The sequence below is a fragment of the Montipora capricornis genome, chromosome 9 (genome assembly GCF_036669925.1).
Source record: "Montipora capricornis isolate CH-2021 chromosome 9, ASM3666992v2, whole genome shotgun sequence".
Classification (NCBI taxonomy): Eukaryota; Metazoa; Cnidaria; class Anthozoa; order Scleractinia; family Acroporidae; genus Montipora; species Montipora capricornis.
The window spans coordinates 30,082,352-30,094,851 of NC_090891.1; the positions used below are offsets into that span (position 1 = coordinate 30,082,352).

The 12,500-nt window shown below is 40.4% G+C and overlaps 1 protein-coding gene across 1 annotated transcript in view; it reads left to right on the forward strand.

The window, feature by feature from the left end:
* The window catches only part of LOC138016845 (uncharacterized), a 32,648-nt gene that overhangs the window by 12,132 nt on the left and 8,016 nt on the right, over nt 1-12,500 (forward strand). The window contains exons 3-11 of the mRNA XM_068864021.1: nt 583-849; nt 1,015-1,347; nt 2,618-2,776; nt 3,335-3,353; nt 3,527-3,575; nt 4,802-5,684; nt 6,146-6,286; nt 7,575-7,768; nt 8,845-8,967. Coding sequence (XP_068720122.1) covers nt 583-849; nt 1,015-1,347; nt 2,618-2,776; nt 3,335-3,353; nt 3,527-3,575; nt 4,802-5,684; nt 6,146-6,286; nt 7,575-7,768; nt 8,845-8,967 — 2,168 coding nt within the window. The remainder of the gene's footprint in view (nt 1-582; nt 850-1,014; nt 1,348-2,617; nt 2,777-3,334; nt 3,354-3,526; nt 3,576-4,801; nt 5,685-6,145; nt 6,287-7,574; nt 7,769-8,844; nt 8,968-12,500) is intronic.

The window sequence follows — 12,500 nt, forward strand, 5'->3', positions numbered from 1 at the left end:
TGGAACTATACATCTACATCTACATCTACATCTACATCTACATCTACATATTCCAGAACTCGGCAAAGTCCCATTTTGGCTTATGGCTGTTTCTGCTTAGATGGCCTCATACACCATAACCCTTTTTAGCGACATCCCCGCGAAGCCGGCCACTTCTGCTGGAGAGCACGGGACAGTCACAACACCGGGGACTTCATCCCCTACTCTTCTCGAATATTGCGTGGGTTCTTTTAACGACCCACAGGGAACTTATGAACATATTTGATATTTGTGAGACGGGGCCAACGGTTTTAGTCCTTGTCCGAGAAGACTTGAAAGTCTAACCATTTGCAGATGAAATTGTAAAGGCAGCACTTTCTCCTCAGTTATTTTAAGATCCTGACAATTGATCCAGCCGTTGTTCGAGCCATCGACTTCCCGCTTAATAGCGCGATGCTCAACCAACTGAGCCACCGTTGCGCAGTAACACAGCTGTTTGGTGATACAGTGTTGTAGAGTCAATCGTATTAAATCGTACAGTTTCTTCAGACCGTTGAAGCTCGTTTGATCCTCCTTAAATACGCACATGCTTTTATTTTGTAGCCATTGCAGATATTCCAAGAATCACGTACATCACAAACCCGCCAGTTCTCAGCATAGGACAAAACGTGAGCCTCATCTGTAGGGCCAGCGGCTTGTCTTTTCTTAATGTCACGTGGTACAAGGGACGCGAGATCGCTACTCATCGTGGTAATGGTTCTTCAGAAGCGGTTGTCACATTGTCTAAGGTCACGGATAAAGCCTGGGGCGAGTACATCTGTATTGCAAAAAATGAAGTCGGCGAAGATCGGGAAACAGTTTCTGTCAGAGGTCAGTGCGGTTCATTTTTAAATAAATGTTTCTGACATTTATTGGTTTTTAGTTACGTTCCTCGCAATCATTTCTCCTCTTTTGTACGTTTAAAAAATGTATTGCCATCCATTGCAAAATTCTGTTGTTCCACGCTCAAAGCATCGCTTTTCTTTTGTGCTGTAGTTCTGCCGATAAGTCCTTCAATTCTGAATTCAAAAAAGGTTGTGCGAAACTCCAGTTGGGTGCTACGCTGGTCACCAGTGTACAGCGAGGGAAGTCTGGTGATGTTATACACAGTGTATTATTCTTTGCACGTGATAACGAACAATGTCACACGTGATGTGCCATGGAAGTCAAACAACGTTACGGGATTCATGTATACCACACAACTTGAAGCTCGTACGCCTTACGTGTTTGCTGTCACTGCCTGGAACAGATGGGGAGAGAGTTCGTTAGAAAATGACAAAATGTTGAACATATACACAGATTTCATGGATGGAATTACAATAAAAACGGGTAAGACAACTGTTATTTTTGAAACAGGTGAGGTACGTTCGTTCATTTACTACATACTCAGAATATCACTCTATCGCTTTCCATAGCAACTTCCGTATTGGACTCTATAACCTCTTTTGCACTCTATAGCTATTTATATATTCGTCATTGACCAATCAGAAACGCAATATTTTATTGATTATATAATAGGAAGAATTATGCATAAATGTATTATGGATTTGGTTCAGCCCCCGAACTTAAGTTATTTTTTTAGAGGAAAACTCCACTGAAAAAACGTCACTTTGCCTCAAATCCGATGTAATTAAGCGAGTGAGAAACACAGACTGAAAAACCAGAGTGGCAGAAACCAAAGGTGAGCCGGGGATCATCACACCTCGATCTCAGTCACAAGATTGGCATTACACTACAACCGGTATTTGTCAGCAGAAAATTGGAACTAGACCTCAAGCCCAGGAAAATCAAGCCTCCAATCGTAAATCAACAATGCGTTGTTTAGTCTTTTACATGTGATCTGAGTGATTCAGATTATGTCGGCTATACGGCTCGACACCTTCATCAACGTATTGTTGCAAATAAAATTTCTGCGATCGGTAAACACTTTTTGACAGCCCATGGGGATACAAACCTCCTCAAAGAAAGCCAATTCCGCATTTTAAAAAAGTGCCTAGAAAAATTGACTGTCTCGTCTATGAGATGCTCTTCATCAAGCAGCGCAATCCTAGTCTCAACACGCAGACTGATTCCATTGAGAGCCAAAAAATAATTAGCCGTGCCTATTTATTGCTTTACTTAAGGGGGGGACGTGCGGCCAGCCAGGGTATGTTTTTCGGGATTTTTGTCTTGAACAGGGTATCAAATTTATCATTTTTTGTCTTAATCAGGGTATCGATTTATCAAATTTTGTCTTAAACTGGGTTAAATGTCTTAAAAAAACAGGGTATCAAATATCGGAATTCTGTCTTAAACAGAGTAGGAAAATCAGCGATATTTGTCTTAAACAGGGTCAGGGTATGAGGGGGCGCGCCGCACCTCCCCACCCAGGGATATATCGAGTTCCCCCTCCCGGGCTGTTGATCAATTTACTCATTGGAGATGTGAGGCCGTGCCTGACTAAATGAGGGAAAACCAAAAAAGGCTCAGCCGAAAAAAAAAGACTTTCGTAACTTAAAGAGTTTTACCCTTTTGTTCACCTCGGTCAAGAAAAGACAGTGTGGTGGCTTCAACATTCTCAGCTTTTGTACTCATATTGTCTGTATTTTGTTCTTGATAGTGTTGTCCCCAGCTGTTGAAAGGAACAATCAGATCCAAAGCAGAAATATAAGTGTCACGTTATGGGCACCTTTTATCAGTTTGGGCGCATTTTGTTCCATTTTAGGAGCTATTTACTTCATTAAGAGAAAGCTCGTTGACAAGAAAGAAAGAAATAGAAGTAAGCAGAAGTTGCCCATTGTTTTTAGCATTCATGATGTAGTTTGACGCCCGGCTGGTATGGTTTACAACTGTGTCGTAAAACAGCAGAATCAACTAGGGGCGGGGAATACGTGTGTACAAATTTCTGCTGGCAAAGATTGTCGCTGTTAGTTGGAGTGAAATTTTGAAGGCAATCGCTATGCTAAGTGTAGTGACACGAAGCTAAAGAAATAACAAAATTCAGACTTTGGACGATTTGACTTAGTGACTGCAAACTCTAGGTGTACTATTTCACCAGCTCTCTAGATTTCAGTATGATTCTCAACAGAGAAGGCGAACCGTACTTATAAATGAAGGGGGGTAAGACAAAACTTTAAAACGAGGCCGTCCACTGAAGACTTTAATACCCTCCTCGTGACTTGGAATATTATTATCTGACACTGAATCTTCTCGTGATGTTTAATCTTAAGATCAGTTTTATCACGCGTAAAACTGAATAATTTGTGCGTTTTTTTTTTCTGATAACTACTTTGGAAATTGGTGTCACTCGAGGTGTCTTTATCTTCATTTCTGACAGGTCATCGATGCGATGGAGTGTAAGTCTTTTTAATTTGGTTTCTACTACTGTTGTAAAAAGATGAAAGAAACGTCTCAATTTTTTTTCCTTTCAAGAGGTTGCTTGTAAGCCTCCACTTGTGCATTTAAAAGAAAATGAATAGATACTAAAACATCAAAAATTTGAATAGGGTTTTCTAAATTTCTTTTGCAGATTGAACAGACAATTTTTTGCGTCTCAGATTGATTCCACGTCTCAATTGGTAAGATCTCTTAAATCTCTTCACTTTAAATTATTTTCTCTCGAAATTATGATCGTCATAATTATCTTCAAGTTCGACGTCATCACCTTCGTGGTTGTCGACCCCTCCTATTTTCTATGAGCTTATATGTAGCTAATAGCTCCTAGCATTACACAAAGGCATTCACGAAGGTCAGAAGTACAATACTTAGTACTTCGTCCCCGGCCCTATACACTTTGAATAGAGTGACAGTTATTTGTTCAATATCACCTTCGAACCATTACAGAAGATAGAAGACCCAAACCACCCCCTTAAAGATGCTAACCGTTTACCGCAGTTTATCTCCGGCAAGGGTAGCACAATTTCTTCGCTTATTTCAAGACCCGTGAGGCTTGTCCCGCGAACCCGAAACTACCAAACTCCATATTTCCCGTCACCAATTCTTGTTGAGTAAGTTTCCAATAAGGCCTACTCAGAGATAGATAGCGGATTTGCCTTAAACAAGACTATCAACCAATTCGCTTTTACGTCCGACTGAAGTAAAACCAACATACCACTAGTATAGCCCAAGGATGTGGAATAGTTGAGTATAGTGTTGTTTGCACGTCCGGAATGGGACGGAGAGTGTAAGGCTTTTAAGGAAATTATTGGGAAATTTGAGGCAACGGTTGATCTCATTGCCCAACTATTCAATAGTTTCTGTTTGCTTGACCAAAAGATGAACTCGTCTGTTGAAAATGCGTAGAAATTTGATAATTACAAACTTAATGTTGGTTCGATTCGGTGTATTAGACATTTTTCTCAAATACAATTAGAATAAACACTGCATGACCAGATCATTAGTTCTGATAAAGACGTTACTTAAACTCCAGACATGTACAAATTTTGACCATGATCAAAGAATCTATGTGTAAGTTTTGATAGCTCCAGTTGGTCAGGGATGAACCTGAATTAAGAGCAGGGGCAGGACGCAAGTTTAAAAGATTTACGATTAGGAGATTTTTAATCGTTCTTTCGGGTTAATTAGTTTTGTGACTACTGCACTGACCGAGGCTCCTCCGTGCAGCAATGCATTCTGGTCGCTTCACAGTGCATTCTGGTCAACAGCCTGGTGCATTATGGTAAAAAGCCAGCAAGGATTTTGCCTAAATTTGTCTGGAATTCTAAAATCGTAATGCTGTTCGCTCGCTTCGCTTGGTGCGCAGCAATCAACCTGTCAACAAGAGTATAACAGAGATTTCTCGCAGGGCCAAGAGTCAGAATCGATATCAAATTCGACAGCAGACGAACAACTAAGAACACCTGAGATAAACAGTCGCGAGTATTACAATCAATTCATCACTGACGGACCCGGTCATCGGGACCAGGAATTACTGTCGCCAGACTTGAACTCCACTGCCACGGACCTCTCAATCGACGGACAAGAACAGGGAATGAGGACCTTTCATCCTAACAGTGGAAGCGAGGTGAACAATACACACACAAACACAGCTTACGTTGGAGAAGATCCAACCAATCAAAGTCTGGAAAAACTTGCAGCTGGTGCAAATCAGTCAACAGATTTTTCTGGAGGCTACCTCCAGCCAGTAGATAACAATAACTTCCAAGTTAAGGGAAGAAACAGTCCAAGGGCAACTGATCGGCACGCCCAAACATCATCAACGTCTCGTCCTAAGCCAAAGCCAAGATTGAAAATCTTGGGTAAAAGGGAAGTAGAAAAATCTCAATCAAAGAACTCCGGTTTGGTAGAGTCAGTCTCTACTGACCAGTTTCGAGCAAACAACAGCTTCCCATCCAGGATAGAAAATGATCAGCTTAGCACATGCGTCGAAGCCTTGGATCGAATACAATGCGTTACCTCTCAGTTGAAGACTTTCCCTGGTGATCGAAAGCACGGGTATCCGTCATACCAAAATGTAACAAATCAATGCTTTCCTCTCCAACCTCATGGTTCGCACGAATCTCCTTACTCAAGGGTGTTTTCTAACGCAAACTGGGAGCTCTCACCCAAACACTTGTCCCTCAAAAAAAGAATTGGTGGAGGATCTTTTGGACAAGTGTGGAAGGGGATGGCATATGGTGTGGTGGGTGCTGAAGGCTGGTCCGTTGTCGCTGTTAAAATGTTAAAAGGTAAGGAAAATGTACTTTAAGCCATGCAAATGTTTACTTCAGTATCCCATACCACGAAAATCAAAGCCAACCAAAGCGCTAGAAATTCTTCGCTGCTTCACGATACACCTCCCACCTCGTTCCGAGGTCTCCGAGTTATAGGAAGCTTAAACAACGCTTAAGCACTGAAGTTCCAGTTTCCTTGAAAGGACAAAGGGGCACACGTTTGTCCTGTTCAAAGGGTTGGGATACATATTCAAGAAGAAAATTACAATAGCGGCATTTTCAATTTTTTTGTAATGAGGACTTCGTTGCTTAATCAAGTTTCTCCAAAAGGCTCAAGAACTAACATTTTCATTGCTTTGAGAAAGAGATATTAGAAGGGATGAAGTTGGCTTGCTAAACAATAGAATTTGAGTCTAGAAAATTTATTTTGGAATATTTACGTACGACAGCTTATAATTATACTGACTCGTTTGCAGACAATTCATCTAAGTCAGATCTTAGAGACCTGATGTCCGAGCTGGATTTGCTGAAGAGACTTAAGCCTCATCCTAACGTGATACAATTGCTGGGTTGTGTAACCAAGGATGTTGTTAGACATAAAGGACAGAAAGACTTCAGTAAGTTTGCGTGTGTGAAAAGAGATTTTAGATTTCGTAAGAGGCAGTTCGGCCCAGTGATTAGGGCGCTTGCCTTGAGATCTGGGGATCCCGGGTTCAAGACACGTTCTGACCACTCGTTGAATATGATCCCGGTAGTCCCTGGTTCAACTTCTCAGCTGCACTTGAAAACAGCCAACTAGCTTGCCTCCGGCCACTTGGGATTCTTAACAGTCGTTGTTGAATGTTCTGTTCTGTCGTGATTGTGTTTCGTTGGCCCTGAAAAGCCCCTATGGGGAGTGGTCAATTAAGTATGTATTGTATTGTATGTATTTTCTGAAAACTGCTTTAAAGACTAAAACATTTTTCTTTATATAATACCCTGTAGTACATAAAAAAAATTGCAAAATTAGTTCGGAAATACTTGCTTATCTTACTTTTTGTTGGTATAAAAGACATGAGGCATTTCAGCATGTAAAAAACGCAACTGATTATCTTGTAGTTTCAGGTTCCGGCGTCGCAATATATTTTTGATTGTTTGTCGCAAACATTCCCAACAATTCAGTGATATCCAAAATGAAGGGATTTGGTTTTTTTATGGTGACTGGCGGAAACGTGGAAAAAATCCCACGGCTACTATGCAGCTGTCGAACCTCTAATCACTAGTTTGTGAGGTCTGTCACTGAGAAAAAGGAGATTCATGCATCGGAGTTGTGGCCACTATCAAGAGAAAATTATCCAACACGAAGTGTGTAAGCATTTTGTTATATCTAAACTGTTGGGGTTAGCGTGATTCTTGTGTCATCCTTCTCCATTAGCTTTCACTGCACAAATGTAATTGCATTTTAAGTCAGAATAAACTTGATCTTGAACTTGATCTCTTACTGCGATTTCTAATCTTCAAGCATCCAGACCAAACTGCGTTTTGGCTTCCATCAATCAACTTTCCGACACCAAGCCGAGAGTTGACCCGAAACCACGGATGCCGAAATCAATTGATGCGTGACATAATCTACTAATCAGCACGGTACATTCCTTCACTCGAACTCAGGCGCGATGGAAAGCAATGGAATCTGTACGAATCTTTTTACTGAAGAACCTCTAAAAAGATATCGTAATGGTATCCGAGCTGTGAACTAAACAAACCTCTAATTCACTTTCCGGTGGCGGAGTCGATCTTCCGGTTATGTTCGGAAATTTGACTGATGGAAGCCAAAACGCAGTTTGGTGCTTATAGCGCTTGAAGGTGACTGAGAGATTCAGCAGAGTTATGAAAATCGCACTAATTACCTTTGTTGCCTTTTCAAAGGGCCACCTCTGGTCATACTTGAGTTTGTTCCGTACGGCGATCTTCTTGGCTATTTGAGGAAAAGCAGAGGAGAAAACGATGATTATTATAACCTGAGAAGAGAAAACTCCACTACGCCCAAGATAACACGACGTCTTCTTTATCAGTTCGCGTGCGATGTAGCTTGTGGTATGGAATTTATCTCAAGCCATCAGGTCTGAAAAAAAGCTCTCCATTATCTCATATGTGGTTTCTTTTGTAAGACTTTGATACTTAACTGACGTCGAAGCGCCAAGTAAGCTATTGGGTTGGCGCAACGGCGGTAACCAACTCGATTCCAGGACTATAGACGCCATATGTGGATTGAATCTCTACCCCGAGAGATTTTTCTCTGCGTAGTCGTCTCATCCAAAACCAAGATTTCACTTAAAATGTTCTTCAAGTTCGCTCGTACTCTCCTCAAGTAGTAGAGCAATTGTTCCCGGCTAAATAACCTTTACTGTTAAGACTTCATCATCATCATCATCATTATCATCGTTATCCACATCCTCATTATAATTGAGTATTAACAACAAAATGTACTAAATAGTACTGCTGGTTCAGTAAAGATTGTTATTACAATACTGCAAATCATCCAGGCTTTGGTTTGTGTGTATCTGCCAAAACCGAAGACTGGATGCATAACACCAACCAAATGGCCTTGATAATTTTCGCTAATTGTTTTATTACGCATATTGTGTATAGTGGGGGCTCAAAACCCTTTTTTGATAATTTGCAGTGATTATAGACTTCTTCCATAATGGCGGTCAAACAGAATATTAATTTGTTTTAACTCATTTTTTTTGCTAATATGCCTTTCTAGCCTGGCTACGACGAGCATATTTCAAAAGGATATTTGTCTCAAAATAAGAGGAGTAGGTCTAATTACGTACCATTAAATACAAAAGAATGTAAAGAAGGTTGCCATGAAAGTGGTCTATAATAGTTTTAATTTGAGTATCGTAAAATCAAATCAAATTACTTTGGCCACTAACTGAGTCACAGCAGTCATTCAAAAAGTATTCAGCACCGAAATGCAGCCAGCCCTAAAGGTGGGAAAAGCCTTGTATACGAACAGTGTCCTAAGGTTCATTTGAGCAAATCTTCATTTGTTATCCATTTTACTTTTGAGAATGATGCACGAGATTTTTAAACCCCTCAATAACCAAAGCATGCTTGCAATCAAAGCAATCGCAAAAATAGTACAAAAACTCAAATGACGAAAACCGCTCTCTGCAAAATTGATTCACAGCTGATTCACCGAGACTTGGCTGCTCGGAATATCTTAGTCGGTGACGGAATGCGATGCAAGATCACTGATTTTGGGATGGCAAGAGACCTGGGTACAGCTGAAATCTACATCAGGAGGTCCAATGTGAGTATTTGCACGCCCTCCCTGAAATTAATGATAATGTCACCATATTATGGAATGTTGAATCAAATTGGCGCCTTGGGGTTTTCCACTTGCGAAATACCCCATCGGCACGAGTTTTATTCCGGTACTGGGGCATGTCTACATGATATTGATACGACTTTCAAGTCTATTCCGGTTTTGCCTTCCCGCTTTATATTCGTAATACATGAAATGACATCGGTGCAAATCTCGTACCGCACCAGTATAGGTCATACCCGGAGCTTATCACTTGGAACGAACAGCAGGTACCCTCATGTTTTCTTGAGGAATCGTTTCCACAGACCTGGTTCATTTTAGCCGGGTTCATGTCGTATAAATTTCTGCTTCATAAATTTATGCATATGTGACGTTAATAGAGACTTGGCAGGATAACCTGCAGTGCAGGTGTCCCACTTGTGAGCGAGAGTTACTCATTTCGAGTAAGATCACGTTAAAGTGCCCCTGTGATAAAAAAAAAATCACTTCCTTTTTTTCTTCAGATTTTGAAAGTGTGTTTGCTTAATACTTGACTGGCAAAATTTCGAGCTTTGATTTTTATCCAAAGGCCGTTTACTTCGAGTTTAAGTTTTGGACTTCACGGTCCGCCATTGCTCTTGTTCAAAACTGACCGATTGGACCTCAGAGTCAAAGGCTCACCAGCTTAAAATTTCAGCGTGTGGATTCAGCTTATTATTTTTGCAAAAAGCGAGTTCACAAGTCTGAAAGCACAAAACTCCCGTGCTGCGTATTAATTATGCGGCGTACACACGAATAGCATTTTTAAACTAGTGGGCCTTTGACGCCATTTTCTCCTCGATCCAGCTCTCTCAAGAACTTAAGGTTAGTAATGGCGGACCATTAAATAGGAAAATTCCAGTTAGCAGGTGGCTTTTTTAAATCAAGGGTTAAAACTTTGGTCGCTTAGTGTTTAGTTAACATAGTTTTGAAATCCAAAGAAAAGCAAGAATTGATTGTTTGGTCACAGTCTCCATATTATTGAATTTAACTTGGGCGTTTTCCTCCCACCCGTTCGGTTGCAATTTTTTGTTTCACTCCTTACGAAGGTACTGCGCTTTTTGTAGGAATGTTTAATTCGAAAATTGACTCTAACAAACACTTTCCACAGTTTAGATACTTAACTAAAGGTCAATTAACATCGCACGCGAATGTCAAGCCACTGCACTTGCAATTTATTCAACTTACGTCGCCCGCGACGCAATTCCCTTAGCTCGCGCTTGGCGCGAATTGCGTCTCGCGCGAGGGTCGTAAATTACTTTTGAGCGGTACTGTTTAACTAAAGTAAATAGACGCACGGCAAAATGGAATCTATTTGTTAGATGATTAATTGTTATTACTAAAACATAAAAACTTGGACACCGAACTGCCCTGAAACGTCAACATCAAATTGTTACTCATCATTAAATATGTATTCGAGGTACGGGTTATACACGAAGGAATAGGGAGCGCGTTTTTTTTTTTGAGACGCGGGTGGCAACCGGAAGAGAACATTTCGCGTGCTAGAACAGTGATGCTCGCACTTAACTGGACAATTTGACAAATTGTCTTTTATACACCTTGCATACGGCGGGAGCTACTGAAATTTAAACTGACCAATCAGAATTCAGCGAGCGGGAAAAACTGTGCTATCCTTGTGCTATCTGACGTCACGCCAATTGTTTACGTTCTGATTGGTTAGATCGGTGGACATTCGCTCAGGCTTCTTTTGTGACTCTCTTGACCGTTGCTTCTTTGAACTCAGCGAGACAGAATGACGCATTGTTCTGACAATCAATTTGCCAATCCACTTTATCCAGTTTATGACATGGGCTAGCATGTGATTAACAACCAGGATCGCTTTTTGAACTTTATTCTGTAGAAGAAGACGTTGCTGACTGAACATTTTTACGACGAAATCCCTCGGTTTGTTCAGCACTTTGATGTCCGATAACTGAGCCGCTCTAACGAGTGTTGGGTCAATCACATTTGGTCGTCTGACCTTTTGAAGTTCTTTCAGCACTTGTTTGTGTGTGTCCATCATCATCGAACTTCAGGTGAATAGTGAGGGGAACAATTTTTCGTTCATCTGCTGTGCCAAACAACAAACAATCCTGTTGGGTGTTCCACGTGCTTGGCAAGTTTTGCACGACCATCGTCTATCAGATCTGGAGTGGAGTTTTCTTTCAGTGATTACAACTTGCGATCGTTCTACAAACATCCACGTAGCATGCAGCACTTCTTTAGTGACTCGAGGATCCTGTTTTGCTGTTTCAAAGGGAGTCGTGCATTCTTGAGCAGTTAATTTGTTTGTTCTTCAGTGCTTGTATTTTTTCGTTTGTTCCTGATGTCGCAAACTAACTTTGATGATTTGAAAGGACTTGAATCCTTAATTGAATTAGCGATTTTTTTATTAAGGAACCAACAAGTGAATAGTACACAAAATTAGGAGAAACTGTCGGTTGAATGGACAATAATTGTAGCCATAACAATGCAGGGCATCAACAATGGTTTCTCTTGTAAAATATTACTTTAAAGGGTTTGTTAAAGCTGTTTCCCATTTTATAGGGCACTGTGGTTGCCAGATTCACTTTCAAACTTATCATGGAAACGTAAATCAATACCAGTGAAAATTAATTTAAATGCATATTGAAACATCAGTTGAGGAATATTTTTTTTCATTCCCACTTTGTGAACCTAACATACATTGCTGCTGTTTGTTTATTGCTTGGTCATTCAATGTCTTGATCACATCAAATTATTTAATTTTTAGGTATTGTCTCAGACCTCCATAGAGACACTATCTTTATCTAAAAACTTAACTGGTTGCTTTTTGGAGCCCTTTTGTGGCATATTTAGATAGGCAGGAAATGTTCCACATTTTATGGTAAATAGTTCTGCATGGTTTTAAGGAATATATTGCAGCCAAATCTAATTTAATATGAGACTAAAATATGCTGTTTCACATTTTGTGAATTTAAAGACTATTAATATTGTTTGCACTTGTTTTAAAAGGCTTAAGGTTAGCGTTCAAAAGTGTTCCTTCAATAATCTTATTCTGTAAAGGTTACCTTGGGAGAATTGGATTAAGGCCAGTTTTTTCTTCTAGCTTCTTTCCCCATTGCCCTCTGAGAATGGAGTTGATTTGGTTTTGCCCAATGTTGAAAGATGAAACAATGCCTAAACCAGCCGCAAGGAATACTTCATTGTGCTTTTTTACAAACATGGGCATGAGGGTGCTTGTAAGCATCTGACCATGTCAGGCTCTTATGTAGCCTTTAATTTACTCCCGTCGGACCCGTTTGACCTTTTAGCATCCTGTATAGTGTCCCTCACTCAAAGGATTAATAAATATGTATATGTATGTGTGTACCATTGTTTTGCATGCTTAAGTGTCATTATAAATAATTTATTTCTCTAAGAGAGTCTTCTTTTCGTGTCGGTCATTCAAAAATTGTTGGAATTGCTTGTTTGAGCTGTTGGATGAAAGAGGCAGAACATTTGATGAGGCCCTCCTGTGG